The 17306-nt window shown below is 37.5% G+C and overlaps 1 protein-coding gene across 4 annotated transcripts in view; it reads left to right on the forward strand.

Moving 5' to 3' along the window:
- The window catches only part of kdm6a (lysine (K)-specific demethylase 6A), a 218775-nt gene that overhangs the window by 161663 nt on the left and 39806 nt on the right, over positions 1–17306 (forward strand). For 2 of the 4 annotated variants that reach the window (XM_059968281.1, XM_059968282.1), the window contains exons 10-14: positions 2600–2726; positions 6877–6975; positions 7098–7317; positions 12843–12977; positions 13508–13657. In XM_059968281.1, the coding sequence (XP_059824264.1) occupies positions 2600–2726; positions 6877–6975; positions 7098–7317; positions 12843–12977; positions 13508–13657 (731 nt within the window). The remainder of the gene's footprint in view (positions 1–2599; positions 2727–6876; positions 6976–7097; positions 7318–12842; positions 12978–13507; positions 13658–17306) is intronic. The other 2 variants (XM_059968283.1, XM_059968284.1) reach the window with 1 other exon arrangement.

Consider the following 17306-nt stretch of genomic DNA (forward strand, 5'->3'; position numbering starts at 1 on the left):
ATGTTTAGAGAAGCTGACTATTGCTCCAAAGCGTCTTGGTCTGAAATGTAACTGTTTATTTCCCTCCTTAGATGCTGTGTGTAGCTGAAGACTTCCAGTATTAGGGTATTGGCCGAATCTCTTGTGACTCAATTCTCTTCCTTGCTTTCAGTTTATGAAATGGGACTTGCTTATTTTTCTTGCTCCTTTCTCTTCCCCTCTATTCTCTTCCATGCTAACTCTTAACGGCATTCCCTTCTAATTCCCCCTCATAGCTCTGCTGTTTGCCCCCCCCATGATTCTTTGCTTGTTTTTCCCTCTCCCTCCACCTTTTCTCTCTTTGCAGTCTCCTTCAATTTAATCTTCAGTTCTTAATGTTTCACTTGTCCACCCTCTTCTTTAATTGTTGCATCTTTGGTAGCCATATTTAATCTTTTCCTGAAAAATTCTCTTTGCCTAAGCTTTTAGATATCTAATTTAAGTACCTCTAATGGCTTAATGTTGTATTCTGTTTGTTAATCAGGAAAAGGCAAAGCATGTTATTTTATATATTTATAAAAGACTCAGTCTTTAATGATATGAAAAAAAATCAGTAAATGAGGAAACAGAGATTAGAAAGCCTTTGTTCCCAGCAACTTAACAGTTAAACAAGTTGAATTTCAGCCGGTGAAATGTTTGTTGGTGCTGATGACCACCTTTCATACTTAACTGCACAGCTTCTCAGCCTGTACCCACAGTTATGCGTTGAAGTTAATACGTTGTGTTTGGATACGGCACAGCATTTGATGCCTCTTCCCCACAGCTCCAGTGATCCTGACCTTGGTTCCTGTCTCTGCCAACTTGGCACGTGACCACACTGGTTTCCTCTCACACCCCAGATGTGTTGGTAGGCTAACTAGTTGTTGCATATTATCCCTTCATGTAGATAAGTGTCAAAAAAAAAATGAAAGGGAATTCGAATGGTAGGTGAGAAAAAACAAATTGCATCACGACAGGGAAATGAGAAGATGAATAGGATTGTGAGCAGTAGGGACCTGACAAACTGGAATACCTCTTGTAGTGAAGGGCTGCAGTAAAAGATGTAGTTGTTCTCTTCGACCTCTAAACTTAACCCAATACATTTTACAAGAAGCTATAACTTAGGGAAGCTGAAATAAAGTTCAAAGAAGTAGGATCTTAACATCTGCAGAAGGGGTGAAAATAAAAGCTTAGGGGTAGCTTTCCAAGAAAGATGAAGAGTAAGCTTCCATTGTTGAGGTGTTTACAACTGCCAGAGTTAAACAAGTAATATCGTAAATATCTGAAGTTATGAAAAGGTATAGAGATGGGATGGACTGAGATGAAGGGATTTAAACACCAGGATGAGAATCTTAAAGTTGGTTTTGGATGAATTGGAAGCCCATTTAAGATGCAGATCAAAATAGTTCATTGAAGATGAATTATATCAATGATTAATGATGTTGGTTTTAATGTGATTTTCTTGAAGTGGCGCTTCAAATCTGACCTATAATATTTCCTGCATGGATAACACTCACTTGGCATCTGCTATAAAAATGTATATTGGATTTAAAATGGACATGTGAAAGTTAGGATTTTTTTATTAAACCTGATGAAAAGATATTATTTTGGCTCCAAGTAATTTATTCACAGAACTGTACCATATCCCTTTTCCTACTTATTGACTCTGAAAACACAAATGAAGATGGATGATTCTATTTTCCCCAAATCTTTGAAGATGCTTGATTCTAGTTGTTAAATAAAGACATGAGGGTGAATACTCTTCAAAACAAGGAGTAGCATCTTATATTTGCATAAAACAGTTTGCAGGCTTAATATCCTGTAGAATCAATTTAATGTCTTTCAAACAAGGTACACTACCTTAAGAGATTTAATTGTTATTTTGCATACTTTTGTATACTTTGTATATTTAAATTTTCAGTCTACTTTTACCCTAATAATTGAAGTGAGTAATTGTCAGACACTGAATTAAGGCTAAGCAAGGTTCAAGTGTTGAAATTTCAGTTACTTGAACTTTTTTTAAGCTAAATAATGCTACTCATCAGTTATTCCTTTATTGCTGCTCTAGTGACAGAAACTATTTGGAAGTAGATAGTTTCCATTTTGGGAGGAAATATTTAAACTCCTCTTTGTCACACAAAAATGTCTAACAGCTCAAATTATTTCAGTTGAGTTCTTTGAAAAGTGTGCAAGGGAAATTGATAAAGTACTTGAGTGAAATTACATCTTGAGTTCTGAAGCTGCATTATACATTGTTCTTTTAGTTTCTATATAACTTGTGGGGCAACTGTATTCTGAAATGTAATCTTAATTGAGTTATATAATTCCTGATTGTCATTCTGCTGCAGAGCATATGCAAGTACAATTATTTCTTTTACTTAAATGAAACAGTAGGAACTTGATGGTCAGTCATACTGAAACTGCTTTGGGTTGACAAGATGCCAAGAATTGTAAGTTATTCACATGGTTACTTATCTACGTACTGATGTTTTTTCATGAAAAGGAGACCTATATTAAAAATAACATGACATTATGGGATGCATTTTTTTTTTGCTCTGCAGCAACTGTGGTTACATAACTAATCAGTATTCCTGTTTTACAGGCTGGATGCATCACACAGTGGAGCCATTAGGAGACAAAACAACAAAGGAAAACCTTGCTATTCAGTGTCTCCAAAAATCTTTAGAGGCAGATCCTAACTCTGGCCAATCCTGGTACTTTCTTGGCAGGTAAAAATGAAGTTAGTTGATTCATGTTAACTTTTAATTATATAGTTTAAACAAAATCTGGCACCCTCAAATTATTTTACCCTTGCAACATCGAACGGATAGTTGCTGAAAATCAGAAACCTAGTTCTGGTAAATATCTAAAACTTTAGCCTTTCTTTCTCAGTAAAATGCTTGTTAACCTGTAAATGTTAGTACTTTCATTGAATTTTCAGATTCCTTATTGTTGCACTTCCATATTCCATTCAGCAGGTGCAAAAGCAATCCCACTGTTGCTCTGAAATTTCATAACTTTTAAAACTTGTGCTTGCCTGGAGGCTGAGGAGACGAGGGAAATCCTTAATGAATACTTTGCTTCATTGCTCACCAGGGAGAGGGACTTTGGTGAATGTGAGATCAGTATAGAGCAGGCTAATGTACTGGTGCATGTCAAAGTTAAAGAGGCAGTATGAGCGCTTATGGGAAAAAAACACATCAGAGTAAGTAAGTCCCAGGGCTAGGCTGGGATATACTTAAGGTTACTACAGGAAGCAAGGGAAGAGATTGCTTTGATGTTGACAATGATCTTTGTCTTCCTGACCACAGAAGTGGTACTAGAGGACTGAAGGAAGGCAAATGTTGTTCTGCTCTTCAAGAAAGGTAACAGGGATAATCTTGGGGATTACAGGCAAATGAGTTTTTTGTCAGTGGTGGCAAACGAATAGAGAATTTTCTTAAAGACCGGATGTATGAGCATTTGGCGAAGCATGAGCTTATGAGGGACAGCTAGTGTGGCTTTGTTAGGGGCAGGTCATGCCTCAAGAGCCTGATTGAGTTTTTTGAGGAGGTGAAGAAACAAGCTGAAGAAGGTAGTGTGGCAGATATGGTATTTATGGATTTTAATAAGGTATTTTCACTAGATTCCTCTTGATTCGCTGATCCAGAAGGTCATGAGGTATGGTATACATGGAAACTTGGCTGCATGGATTTGGAATTCAGAGGCAGAAGGTGGTAGTAGATGGAGCATATTCTACCTGAAGGACAATGATTAATGATGTTCTGCAATGCTTCTCGTTGAGAGTTTTATAAATGACTTGGGTGAGGAATTGGTAGGCTGGTAAAATGCATATGACACAAAGGTTGGTGGCGTTGTGGATACCACCAAAGATTGTCGTCTTGGTGGAGTGGCTTGTGAATGCCTTAGATCTTAAGAGCGATGCCTTCTGGAGTTTGGCCATCTGGTGCTTGGCTCCCGGTGGGGTCACCTTTAGAGATAAGATCAGGGGGAAGTTCTAGACAAAGAGTGATCTGATGGGATCTCAGTGGTGGAGTTTGGTGAAAGGTGACATCACAACAGCTGTGAAGCAGGAGTGAAGGGTCCCCAATCGTTTTGTGCTCCATACCACTGGACCCTGACCCTAATTTGTCAAAGATCATATGGTGGCTGCTCATGCTTTAGTCTCCCCATGTTAAACATAGCCATCGTAACATTCCCGGACTGGCCTCGACAGCCACCTGATGACCCACCAATAGACAATCCCTTTGGAGAACATCATACTCGACTCAAGTGATCATATTATTACTATGTGGAAGGTTGTCAGAGGTTACAATGGGATATAGGATCCCATTGTTGGGCAGAGAATTGTTAGATGGAGTTCAATCCAGTGAAGTGGTGCACTTTGAAAGATTGAACTTGAAAGTGGAAAACAAGGTAATAGCACAATTTTTAGCATTGAGGAGGGTCAAGTCCATAAAACCCTGTCTCAGAAACAGAGCTCATGTTTCTTTTAATTCCTCTTGAGTGAAAGACACATTCAAAATAGTTTGATTAAGTAACTTAGGTTAAAAAAAAACTAAGAAATTGGTAACAATTTTATTTAACTCTCAACTGTAGCACTGATTTAACTTCTCACTACAGCTATAATTCTAGTTTAATTCATCTTAAAAGAAAACAAAGCTTAGACTTTGGTTATTCACTAATAAATCAAGTTCAAAGTTGCATGTAATTCATAGTACTACTTATCAGCAAATAACTATTAGCAGTGTTGCTCATATATTCTTAACTACTCGGTCTTTAGTTGAAGGGGACCCAAACTCTTCTACAAGAAATGAAGGGATATCAAGGTCACCAGGCACTGATTGTGATCCATCCCATGGAGAAGCTCCAAAAATCCCTTAAAACATCCTTACTATTATACTGTTCAGGGTCTCCCTCATCTCCAGAACAAATGATAACAAAGGCAAGACCACTGTCAGGCAATTACTGGAAACTACCACAATTTCCAGTAAACCAAAGCCTAAAACTAAACTTGAGTCAGCCATCATGTCAACATATTCAACCATTTTATAGCTGCTGTAATAGGGAAATGATTAATTCTGTTTCATCTTGTCACAATCCCTCAAAGTTGCAGTGCAATTTGATTGGGTACTTAAGAGGGCAGATGGTGTGTTGGCCTTTATTAGTTGGGATTGACTTCAAGTGCAGCTCTATAAAACTCCAGTTGGACCACAGTTGGAGTATTGTGTCCATTTCTGGTTCTCTCATTATAGGAAGGATGTGGAAACTTAAGAGAGGGTGCAGAGAAGATTTACTAGGATGTTGCCTGGATTAGAGAACATATCTTATTTCAAAAAGATGAGAGAGTTAGGGTTTTTCTCTTGAGTGAAGGAGGATGAGAGGCAACTTGATGGAGATGTATAAGATTAAGAGGCTCAGACAGAATGTACATATTTTAAAATGTTGCTTGTAATGCGAATGGGGAATAGTTAGAATGATCATGGTCTGGACTTGTTAAAAAGTTTCTGATGCAAATGAAATGGAATATTTTCCAATTGTGCAATGTAGTTATACATAGGGTATGCATCTTTCAATTTCAAACAAGAAATCAGCTGAGGTCTGATTGCCCTTAACATTTTTTATTATTTCACCGATGAAATTTGGTGGTAGCAAAAACAGTCAACTTGGTGGAAATAGACTTCGGTTAATTTTGGGTGGAGGATGCCTTGGGTTCTTAAATGTGCAAACAGACTGCATTTCATTGTGGGTTGATGATGATTCAGTAGACGCTGATAATATAACTTTAAATCTACATATTCTGTTCTTATTATTGGACAGTTTAGCTAACTTAATTGAGACCAAAAGTTGATGCATCTTTTGGATTGAGAATTTTAAATAACCAAGAATAAGAAATTTTGTTGATTGGTGAAGACAAAAAAAAACAATTCCTCCCCTGCAGCACTGCCCCAGAAATGAAACAAACATTTTTTAAAAAAAAGAAAAGGGAAAATTCTTTCCCTAGCGATTATCAGATCATCTCCACTGGTTTTTAAGAAGGAATTGAGTGGAGGTCAGAATAAAAATAAAAGATCCAATGATGATTAAAAGTTAAGAAATTACTATGAGATCGAAAAATGTCAGAGAAATTAACCTTGGCTTAGGAGAGTTAAACTCAAAGTGGACAATAGTGAAGCTGAAAATTGCTGGAACTGGATGTTGAACAAGTCACAATAGATAGACAGAGGAGACTGCAGATGCTATAATCTGGAGCAAAAGAAAAACAAACTGTTGCATGACATAGTAAATGTGTAATGTTAGTTCTCAAGATGTCCAGGCAAATTTAATAAATTGGAAACATAGTTTGAGAAAATATCCTGTGGTCACTAAGGAAAGCAGTGTTGTAAATGACTACCTTAAGCACCAGTTAACTTACCTATAGAGCAAAATGCATCCACAATAAGACTTGGACAATAAAAGACAAGTAAATTGAGGAAGAAAGGACAAAGATGTGAAGTGAATAATCAAGGATGGGGGATTGAAGTGTATAGTAAAGAGCCCTCAGACTTGTTGACCGTTGTGGATCATCTTGAATCCTAAGGTGTTTTTTCCCCCGAATGATAATAGAATGGCATTCAATGAATGAAGATTGTCATTTCTAAAATCAAAATTTGTGTTCATCTTGCATATTGTACTGGAATTTGTTTCACTATATGCAAACTTATGTAGCATTTATTAGTTTTATTGTAATCTGATTAACAGGTATTGTTTGCTGCAGTGTTTCAATGTGGAATGTAATTTTGCTTAATTTGTTTCTATGTTCATTTAAAATATTTATGGTCTTAAATTGATCAGATAACTCAGTTGTATGAGTTTTTCTAATTAATACTTTTCTTACAGGTGCTATTCAAGCATTGGCAAAGTTCAGGATGCTTTCTTATCATACAGGCATTCCATTGATAAATCAGAAGCAAGTGCTGATACATGGTGTTCAATAGGGTAAGCAATAACAGGTGCTTGGACTAGAAGGAGAGAGAGACCACTGGAGCTCTAATTTCAGTTTGATGCTTTGTTTTCTTCATCTGTTCAATTCTGTTTGCTTTTTTTGTGTATTGTCTTAGGGTATTGTATCAACAACAGAACCAACCAATGGATGCATTACAAGCTTATATTTGTGCTGTTCAATTAGACCATGGACATGCTGCAGCCTGGATGGACCTGGGAACACTCTATGAATCCTGCAATCAACCTCAGGATGCAATTAAATGTTACATTAATGCAACTAGGAGCAAAAATTGTAGTAATACTTCAGTACTCACAGCAAGGATAAAGTATTTACAGGTAAACTGGTTTGGGGTGTGGTGTCGAAATGCATTGTATTTGCCTCAGAGAAAGTGTATATTTCTAATGTGTTTTTATAAAATTTAAACGTTTATGTTGTAATATTAATGGTTAAGTTTATTGTATGATATTAGAAAGTTTCCAAAGCATCATATTAATTTAAACTGGTTATATTGTTAGTCACCATTTAGACAGAATTCCAAGGAATATAATTTGAATGGGCAAATGAAGCATTTTATAAGGCTTATTATGATGGATTCTTTTGCTTTAATTGCATTTTTGAAAATGAAATCAACAATATCAGATATAAAATTAATTTAGCTTTATGCAATAATGTATAGCAGGTTGTATAAATGGCACCTTAAAATCCTGTTCAACCTGGGGTTGATCTGAAGAAAAGCAGTCAGTTGCTTTCCACTGCATGTGGTCTCACTGGAGGGGAAAACCATTGAGTGACCATTTAATGTGCCAAATTTGCCTGCTATATGGTATCTTAAGTGCAAAGCTATTCTGCTTTTTTCTTTAAGTCCTACCTGACTACAACAATACTTCTCCATCAGCCATTAATTAATGCAATGTTGATTTTTTTCTCTGTTAAAGCTGCAGTATCTTTCTTTGCTTGACTTCATAGTCTGAGGACATTTTACAGATCCATTTGGTAAAATATATTTTGGCGTAGTAGGTTTACGATGCAACAGATGTGGCATTAAGCTGCAAAAAGGTTCAAAGTCATAGTTTTACACTGCAGACTTAATCTAGTTTCACCCAGAATTTCAGTTGAACCACTTCTGTTCTATGTCAACTGGTATAGAGAGTAGTTATATGGGGAGCATGGCAATAATATTAATTGGAACCTTCATGAAGGTAATTGACCTTCATTGTTAACCCCCCCCCCCCGTATTCCCCTTCATAGAAGCTGCCTAACTTGCTAAGCATTTGTAATATTTTTTATTTTTGTTTCAGATTTTCAGCATCTGTAATATTTATCTTTTAAGTTTGAACCACTCCTGTTGCTTGCTATTTATTTCAGCTAAGCACCTAATGAAGCTACTTGGACATTGAATGAAGATAGACTAAATACTAAGGATTGCTGCTGGCTCATATGGAACAAAGCCTGAAGTAGAAATGGTTTATACCATTTCACTCTCTATCTTGATGCTATTTTATGAAATGGGAACAGGAATAGGCTTCTTAGCCCTTCTATCCTTTATTGGCATTGGTTGATCTTGACTCTATAATGCAAACTTTATTATCTGGTATACAGGGGAAATTTGGGTGGAGGGATGATGCTAGCTAGTCAAATATGCTGGCTGATAAACAATTAAGAATATTTTCACTAATCCTGAGAGGCAGGATTTATGAGCATTTGGAGAGATGTAATCAGATTGGGGATAGTCAGCATGGCTTTGTCGAGGGCAGGTTGTGTTTTACAAGCCTGATTGAATTCTTTGAGGATGTAACAAAACATATTGAAGGTAGAGCAGTGGATGCAGTGTATATAGATTTCAGTAAGGCATTTGATAAGGTTCCCCATGCAAGGCTCATTCAGAAAGTTAGAAGGTATGGAATCCAAGGAGACCTTGCTTTGTAGATCCAGAATTGGTTTGCCCACAGAAGGCAGAAGGTAGTTGTAGATGGTTCATATTTTACATGGAGGACAGTCTGCAGGGTTATGTTCTGGGACTTCTTCTCTTTGATTTTTTATAAATGATCTGGATGAAGAAGTAGAAGGGTGGGTGATGACAGAAAAGTTGGAGGTGTTGTGGATAGTGTGGAGGGCTGTCAGAGGTTACAATGGGACATCGATAGGATGCAGAACTGGGCTGAGAAGTGGCAGATGAAGTTCAATCCAGTTAAGTGTGAAGTGGTTCATTTTGGTGGGTCAAATTTGCGAACAGAATATAATAATGGTAAGACGCTTGGTAGTGTAGAGGATCAGAGGGATCTTGGCATATGGTGTGTTGGCCTTCATCAACCATGGGATTGAGTTCAAGAGCCGTAAGTTGATGTTATAGCTGTATAAGACCTTAGTTAGACCCCACTTGGAGTACTGTGTTCAGTTCTGGTTACCTCACTTACAGGAAGGATGTGGATACTATAGAAAGAGTGCAGAGGAGATTTACAAGGATGTTGCCTGGATTGGAGAGTGTACCTTATGAGAGTAGGTTGAGTGAACGGCCTTTTCTCCTTGGAGTGATGGAGGATGAGAGGTGACCTGATAGAGGTGTATAAGATGATGAGGGGTACTGATGATTGTGTGGTTAGCCTTAGGCTTTTTCTCAGGGCCGAAATGACAAACACGAGGGGCCATAGTTTTAAGATATTTGGAAGTAGGTATGGTGGGTGTGTGAAATGCACTGCCAACGAAGGTCTTTAAGAGACTCTTAGATAGATACATAGAGCTTGGAAAATTAGAGGGCTATGTGGTAGGGGAATTCTGGGCAATCTGTAAAGTAGGTTACATGGTCGGCACAACATTGTGGGCCAAAGGGCCTTTAATTCTATGTTAATGCATATAAATTTTAAAGAGGAATATAACAACGGTATTCTATAGTACTTGCCAATGAAATGGCAGAAAGTATCAGCCAACTAGGAAGATAAAAGATAAAGCCATTTATAGAGGTGCTGCCCGAATGTCACCCTGGTCCAGAGTCAACCAGATGCTCCTGAAGTTCCTATTACAGGAAAGTGCAAGCTTGTGATATACTGGATAACTAAGCTATTACTGTACTTGCCTTTTCCCTAAATTCCTCATTTTTGATTTAAAAATAAGACTAATTTTTTAAATAAAGTTAATAATTGACTAAGCATCACTTCTCATTGTGGTAGAGAATTCAAAATGTCTAACACTCTTATCGTCTGTCATTCCTATCTCTGCCTGTAAGGAGTTTGTGCATTCTCCCCATGTGAGTTTCCTCCAGTTTCTTCCCACAGTCCAGAGGTGTACTGTTTGGTAGATTAGTTGGCCATTCTAAATTGTCTTGTGATTAAGCTAGGATGAAATTGGATGATTGTTGGGTGGCATGGCTCAAAGGGCTGGAAGGGCCCATTCATCTCAATAAATAAACAAATCTGCCTGGCTTGATTCTTAATTTCAGGCCACCTGCTCTTCCCAAGGCGTGCTCAAGTGCTCTGAGTCTAATTCATCCAGGCCTTTACACAGCTGCAGCAGAGAATTAAATTCCATCTGCTACCACTCCACCCAACTTTACAATGGATTCATAAGCAATCGTCTTTATATCTACAACATCACCGATCTTTGTGTAATCAAACTTATCAGACAACAGTCATTCTCATCCAAGTCATATATATTTAAATAACAAAGCAAGTATCATGGCACCAATCCTTGAGGTATAAACCACATCTAACCGCCTTGGCTATAGCAATTTCTTGGTAATATTAAAAACTCTCATAACTGATCAGGACTTGCACCACCAGAACATTTATCCCTCAACCAGCAAGTTCTTGAACCAGAGAAGATAACATCACTTAACTTCACTTGCCCCATCACTGAAATGTTTTTATAACCTAAGGACTCACTTTCAAAGACTCTTCACCTCAAGTTCTCAATTAATTTATTTGCTTTTTTTCTCTCACTTTTTGCATTTACACAGTTTATTGTCCATTGCACGCAGGTGGTCTGCCCTGCTGGTTGCTCTTTCATTGTTCTGTTATGGTTATAGGATTTATTGAGTATGCCTGCAAGAAAATGAATCTCAGGGTTGTATATGGTGACACATATGTACTTTGATAAGAAATTTACTTTAAATTTTAATTTAAGTGTACTGAATTTTTTTTTAAACTATCACATTTCTCCTCGCCTTTCTCTCATCTTGTGGTAGTATGTCAAGTCTCCTTCTAATATGTGTTCTTTAATCCTGCATTTTCTATAAAGTTGATTCCCTGCTGTAATTTGTGACCACTAAACTAAAATTTCAGACTGATTTTAAAACAGTTGTTACAGATTATTACATTGATGAATCTGAATGGAAGAACAACGAGACAGTATGCTTCAGCATAAAAGTTAGTATGTCCGGAGCTTAAATGGAGGAGAAAACACAATGGAGTTTTACCCTTTAGGCACAAGCAAATCTTTTCTAATTGAAATCTTTTATTTCCTTTTACTATTTATCAATGCCCAGCTGTTACATAGTATTCATTCCTCTTTTATCTAGTTCCTCTGATCTCAAGCCTACTTCTTTTCATCATTCATTAGCGTTTGTCAATTTGACATAGCTAGATTCACAGAATCATACCTTAGGAAAGTAAAGTGCCAATTCCTTCATCACAAGACATTAATTTGTCCTGTTCTGTTATCTTGTGGAGAAACAATGGTATTCAAACAAAGGACGTAACCCTGGGCACACACAACAATGACTCCTGTCCCCATGCAATCTCATGGCATCAGGTGGAAGATGGACAAGGAACCTCTCTCCTGGTTATCACATACCACCTTCCCCCAGCTGAAGACTCAATAGTCCTCCATTTTGAACAACTCATAGAAAAGCACTGAAAATTAAAAGTACATAGAATGGGGTTTTGAAATGACTACAATTGCTTCAAAAACATCAAGCCGGCCTAATTGTGAAGGACATAGCTACTTAGACATGGTCTGCAGGAGGTAGTGAGAAAGCTAAATGAAGGAAATTCTTGCTTGACTTCTTTCTTGCAAATCTACCTGTTGCTAGTGCATCTTGGTAGGAATGATGCCTGCATTATCTCTGTGGAACCAGTCTGTTGTCACAATGATACCTTCCACTGTTTGATAAGGCACCATTATCATTCTAGGTGGAATAAGTTTTGAGCAGATCTGTACGCGGATCTGTTTCATAACCAGTTGTTCAGACAGACCACCATTACAGCTGAGCCAGAGAATCAGCTTGGTACTGCCACTTGCTGTTGCAATGTTTTCCCTGTGCAACTATGAATAAGATAGCAGGAAAATAATATTGTGGCTTTTACTTTTACGTTTAGTTATTTTCAGTTTTTTTTCTGGCTACTATTTTAAGGTGTTTCAAAATTTTAAGGTGTTTCAAATTCTCTTAGATGTATTTAAGTAAGTTGCACCTTTAAAAATATTAAACCATTTATGAGTCAACTTTAAGGAAACTGCAGCTTTTAAAGATTTGAATTTAAAATTTAGGTTAATGTTGAATTTAGTGTGACAGGAAAGAGGATCAATATTTACACTGCTGAACCCCAGAACTTTAATCACTCTGTATCATATCACAGGTAGAAAAATAATGCTTTTTATACCATTCAGTGCCATATGTTTGTATGTGAACTGGCTCTCAGTTTGATTTTAACTGATTTTTTTCCCCACTGCACACAGTGTAAAATTAACAAAAAATAAAACAGGGGCAGGATGCTAAATTTTCACACCATTGTGTTCTGTCACAAGTTTAACTGAAATTTTAGTATGATCATAAAGCCACAAGTGTTACATGATTGTAGAGCAATTAGGTGGATTGTGTGATTGATCAGTTAGCTTTCATTTACATAATCGCATCACATACTTTTTACAGGCCCAGTTGTGCAACCTTCCACAAGGTAGCCTTCAAAGTAAAACCAAAATGCTTCCCAGTATTGAGGAGGCATGGAGCCTACCAATCCCAGCAGAACTTACCTCCAGACAGGGTGCCATGAATTCAGCTCAGCAGGTGAAAATTATTTGTACCTCAATTGTACTTAAGCATTTTAGCTCTATAGTTTTAAAGGTACTTTTAAGTGGCTAATACATATACACACACAAACAAAACAGTAACTTCACAAGACCTCATCATTGGTAGGATTTGAAGAAACATGTTCATGGGTTTGCAACTATATGGGGCTATAATATTATCAACCAAATTACTTTTAAAAGTACAACATTGGTGATTTCTCAAGCAATTGGGAAGTAACTGTTGAACCATCCTATCGCATGTAATACTTTGCACTATTTGAACATAAAGCTGTCTTTAGAGAAAGTTGTAACATCTGTTACCCTGAAATGCTCAATCGTTTTTCCTTGGTACTCAACTCTGTCAAAATAAAATTGGAAAATCAGAAATTATCTAAACAACATTTACTCTGAAATTGCAACTGCATTTGCAGAAATCAATGGGGTATTAAAAGCAAAATAAAAATGGGGATTGAAAGGAAACAGTTATTTCTACTTATTTTATTTTCAATGCTTTTCTTTTGTGTATAGGCTTGTAAACCTCATCACCACAGCAATGAACCATTAGTAGGCCTCAGTCAGCAGCCACAGCAGACCTTACCACTACACATGGTTCCTTCTAACCAAGTGGATGACCTTAACAGTCCTGCTAAAAGGAAAAGGATGTCCAGTCCTACCAAGGTAATTTCAGGTGGTTTGGTTCTTCCTTAATCCTTGAAGAACTATTTGATAGTTTCAACATTAAAATGGAAAAGGAGCTGAAGAGAAAATGAAGCTTCTAATTGAACACTGCTTAGGATTTTAATTACTCCCGTGATATGCATTTCTTTTGTAATGCTTTCTGTTTAATGAGAATTTTCTTTTGTAATCAATGCCCATAACTGTTCAGTATGATGTGGTAAACACTGTAGCACATAAGTTTCTGTAGTTTAACAGAAACTCATGTTGTTTTTGTTTAATCCTGCATGTTCCAATTAAATCAAGTAAGTGGGAATTCATGGACTTTATGGTCTGTGGGTATATTGTATATGGATGTATGAGTAAGTAAATCTGCTTTGGTATTGCATTTCTTGACATAGTAAAGCCTCCCAAGGCATTTCAGAGGAGCATAAACTGCTATAAATTTATCATGAGCCAGTGGAGGAGTTGGCAATTAACAATGTTTGATCAAATGAATAGTGTGAGTGGATTGAGCTGGAAGAACACAAGGTTGTGGATGTCAGGAAAATTTAAAGATAGGTGTGGATGAAGTCATGGAATGCTAAAATGGGAATTTTTGTGATCAAGGTGTTTCCCAAAGAAGGTAAATGAACTTGAGTGCTGCACTTTCAAGGCTAGTTCAAGTTAGTTTATTAAACAGCAGATTTTGGATGTGCTTTAATTTCTGTAGGTAAAAATTTGGAGGCCTATGCAGATGAGTATTCCAAAAGTATGCCATCTTGTCATGCAGAAAATATTAGGTCAGTAAGCTTTGCTTAGAGTGGAACAGGACTCTGAAGTTGGGAGTTGGTTAGTTCAAGCCACTGTCATCAAGGATTGGACTGTTGAAAAATGTATCAACATTTGGACTGCATATTGAGCATAAAGGTTTTGGTCATCTTGTCAGTTAACAGGCAGATGTATAGAACCTGTACTTGTCCCTGTGGGTGATGCTGCTGAGAGGCAGCACATATATAGTAACTCCAGATGATGGTGAAAGGATGGTACGAGATGCTGTTCCAAGTGACTTTATTGCTGCTGAAGGTTAGAAATGAGATGCAACAAGAAGATCCTAAACCCACAGAGAAGAGGAGTTGGAAGAGGATGATGCAGGAAGATGAGTTTTAAAGAGCAAGAGTGTACAACAGTCATACTGAATGTGGCAAGAATGGAAATGAAGATAAGAATGAATTTGGGAACTTGCTTGTTGGAGGAAAATGAAGTAGGTTACCTAAGGTATGGATGTATGCAAGGAACATACAATTGGAAAGGCATCAGGATACTACCAGAGAAACATCAGCTAACGAGACCTTAGATAGTCAGCAGTTTAATGGAAATAGGATAGAAGGTAGACCTGATATGAGTTCAGAGGGAGCATAAGGGACGATGGAAGTAAGATTCACAAAATATGTGGGTTGAAGGCTGGCTAGTGAATCCTTGAAAATTGGGCATTGAAGGCCAAAATGAGAATGGATGGGACAGTTTCACTGATGTAGTGGAAGAGATTTTAACAAATATTTATATTGAATGAAGAAACTAGGGTTATCTTTGAATTTAGGATCAAGAGCAGCAGAGAACGTAATCCTTAACCTTGTTGCGCTCAAGCTAGATCCAGTAGTGAATGACTAACTTGCGTACTGAATTTATGAAAGTACAGAAGTGTATGAAACTAGGCGCTAGGGAATCTAGAGGTTAAGAGCATGTTCCAGAATTTAAGAGTAGCTGTGTACAGTGGCTTCAAAAGTGAGATATGATTGTGAGTGTCAGGAGTTGCAGGAATATTGTATAAAGTAGGATGGAGGTTAGATATTGAAGAATTTGAATTGACTTGTAAATGATTGGAAGTAGTTTTTCCATGCGTGTTATAAACGGCATATTTCTTTGCAGGTCTTTACAGAATTGTAAATGATAATTAATGCAACATGGACTCAAGGATGCAGAGAAACATTCCAGTTGCAGTGTATAATTATAAATGTTTGCTTTTGGTGCATCCTTTTATTTCCCTTTCCACTTGCTGCACTTTTCCACCCTAGACTTTTTATATGAATTTTGTTTTAGTCCGAGAGTCATAGAAAAGTATAGCACAGAAAAAGGCCCATCTAGTCTGTGTTGAACCATTAAAACAGCCTACTCCCATTGACCTGTACCCGTACCATAGCTTTCCATACCACTACCATCAATGTACCTATTCAAACTTCTCTTAAACATTGAAATTGAGCTTGCATGCATCATTTGTGCTGGCAGCTCACTCCACACTCCATACTCTCTTGACCATCTGAGTGAAAAAGTTTCCTCTCATGTTTTCTTTAAACTTTTCACCTTTCAACCTTAACCCATAACCTGATTATAGTCCCACCCCAACCTTAGTGGAAAAAGCCTGCTTGCATTTACCTCATCTTTACCCCTCATAATTTTGTATACCTGTATTAAATCTTCTCTCAATCTTCTACATTCCAAGGAATAAAATCCTAACCTATTCAGTCTTTCCTTGTATCTCAGGTCCTCCAGACCTGGCAGCATCCTTGTAAATTTTCTCTGTATTCTTGCAACCAATTTGCATCTTTCCTGTAGACAGATGACCAAAAGTGCACACAATACTCCAAATTGGGCCTCACCAATTTCTCTTGCAACCTGAACATAACATCCCATCTCCTGTACTCAATGCTTTGATTTATGAAGGCCAATTTGCCAAAAGCTTTCTTTATGACCCTTTCTACCTGTGAAGCCACTTTTAATGAATTATGGACCTGTATTTCCAGATCACTTTGATCTATGGCACTCCTCAGTGCCCTACCATTCACTGTGTAACACCTACTTTAATTGGCCCTACCGAAGTGCAAAATCTTGCATTTGTCTGCATTAAGTTCCATCTGCCATTTTTTTTGGCCTATCTTTCCAGCTGGCCCAGATTTAGCTGCAAACCATGATAGTCTTCCTCGCTGTTCACTACACCCCAATCTTGATGTCATCCACAAATTTGCTGATCCAGTTAACCAAGTCGTCATCCAGATTATTGATATAGTTGACAAACATCAATAGACCCAACATCAATCCCTGAAGCACTCAACTAGTTACAGGTCTCCAGTCAGGGAGGCAATGGTCTACTACCTTTCTTTGATTTCTCCCATGAAGCCAATGTCTAATCCAATTTACTACCTCATCTTGAATGCCTCCATGCAGAACCTTGTCAGATGCCTTGCTAAAGCCCCCTGTAGACAACATCCACTGCCTTTCCTTTATCCATTTTTAGTATATGACCAACTGTTCACAAAGCCGTGATGACTGTCCATAATTAGTCCATGTCTATTCAAATACATATATCCAGTCCCTTAGAATTCCTTCCAATAACTTTCCCACTGCTGATGTCATGCTCACCAGCCTATAATTTCCAGGTTTATTCTCAGAGCCTTTTTTAAACAGTAGAGCAACATCTTCAATCTTTTGTTACCTCACCTGTCCCTAAGGATGATTTAAATATCTCTGCTAGGCAGTATTAGCACTTGCCTCCTGTAGAGTCCAAGGGAACAACTTGTCAAGCTCTGGGGATTTATCTACTCCTAATTTGCCTCAGGACAGCAAATACCACCTCCTCAGTTATCTGTGTAGGGTCCATGAAGTTGATGCCACTTTG

The sequence above is a fragment of the Hypanus sabinus genome, chromosome 4 (assembly GCF_030144855.1).
Source record: "Hypanus sabinus isolate sHypSab1 chromosome 4, sHypSab1.hap1, whole genome shotgun sequence".
NCBI classification, from domain to species: Eukaryota; Metazoa; Chordata; class Chondrichthyes; order Myliobatiformes; family Dasyatidae; genus Hypanus; species Hypanus sabinus.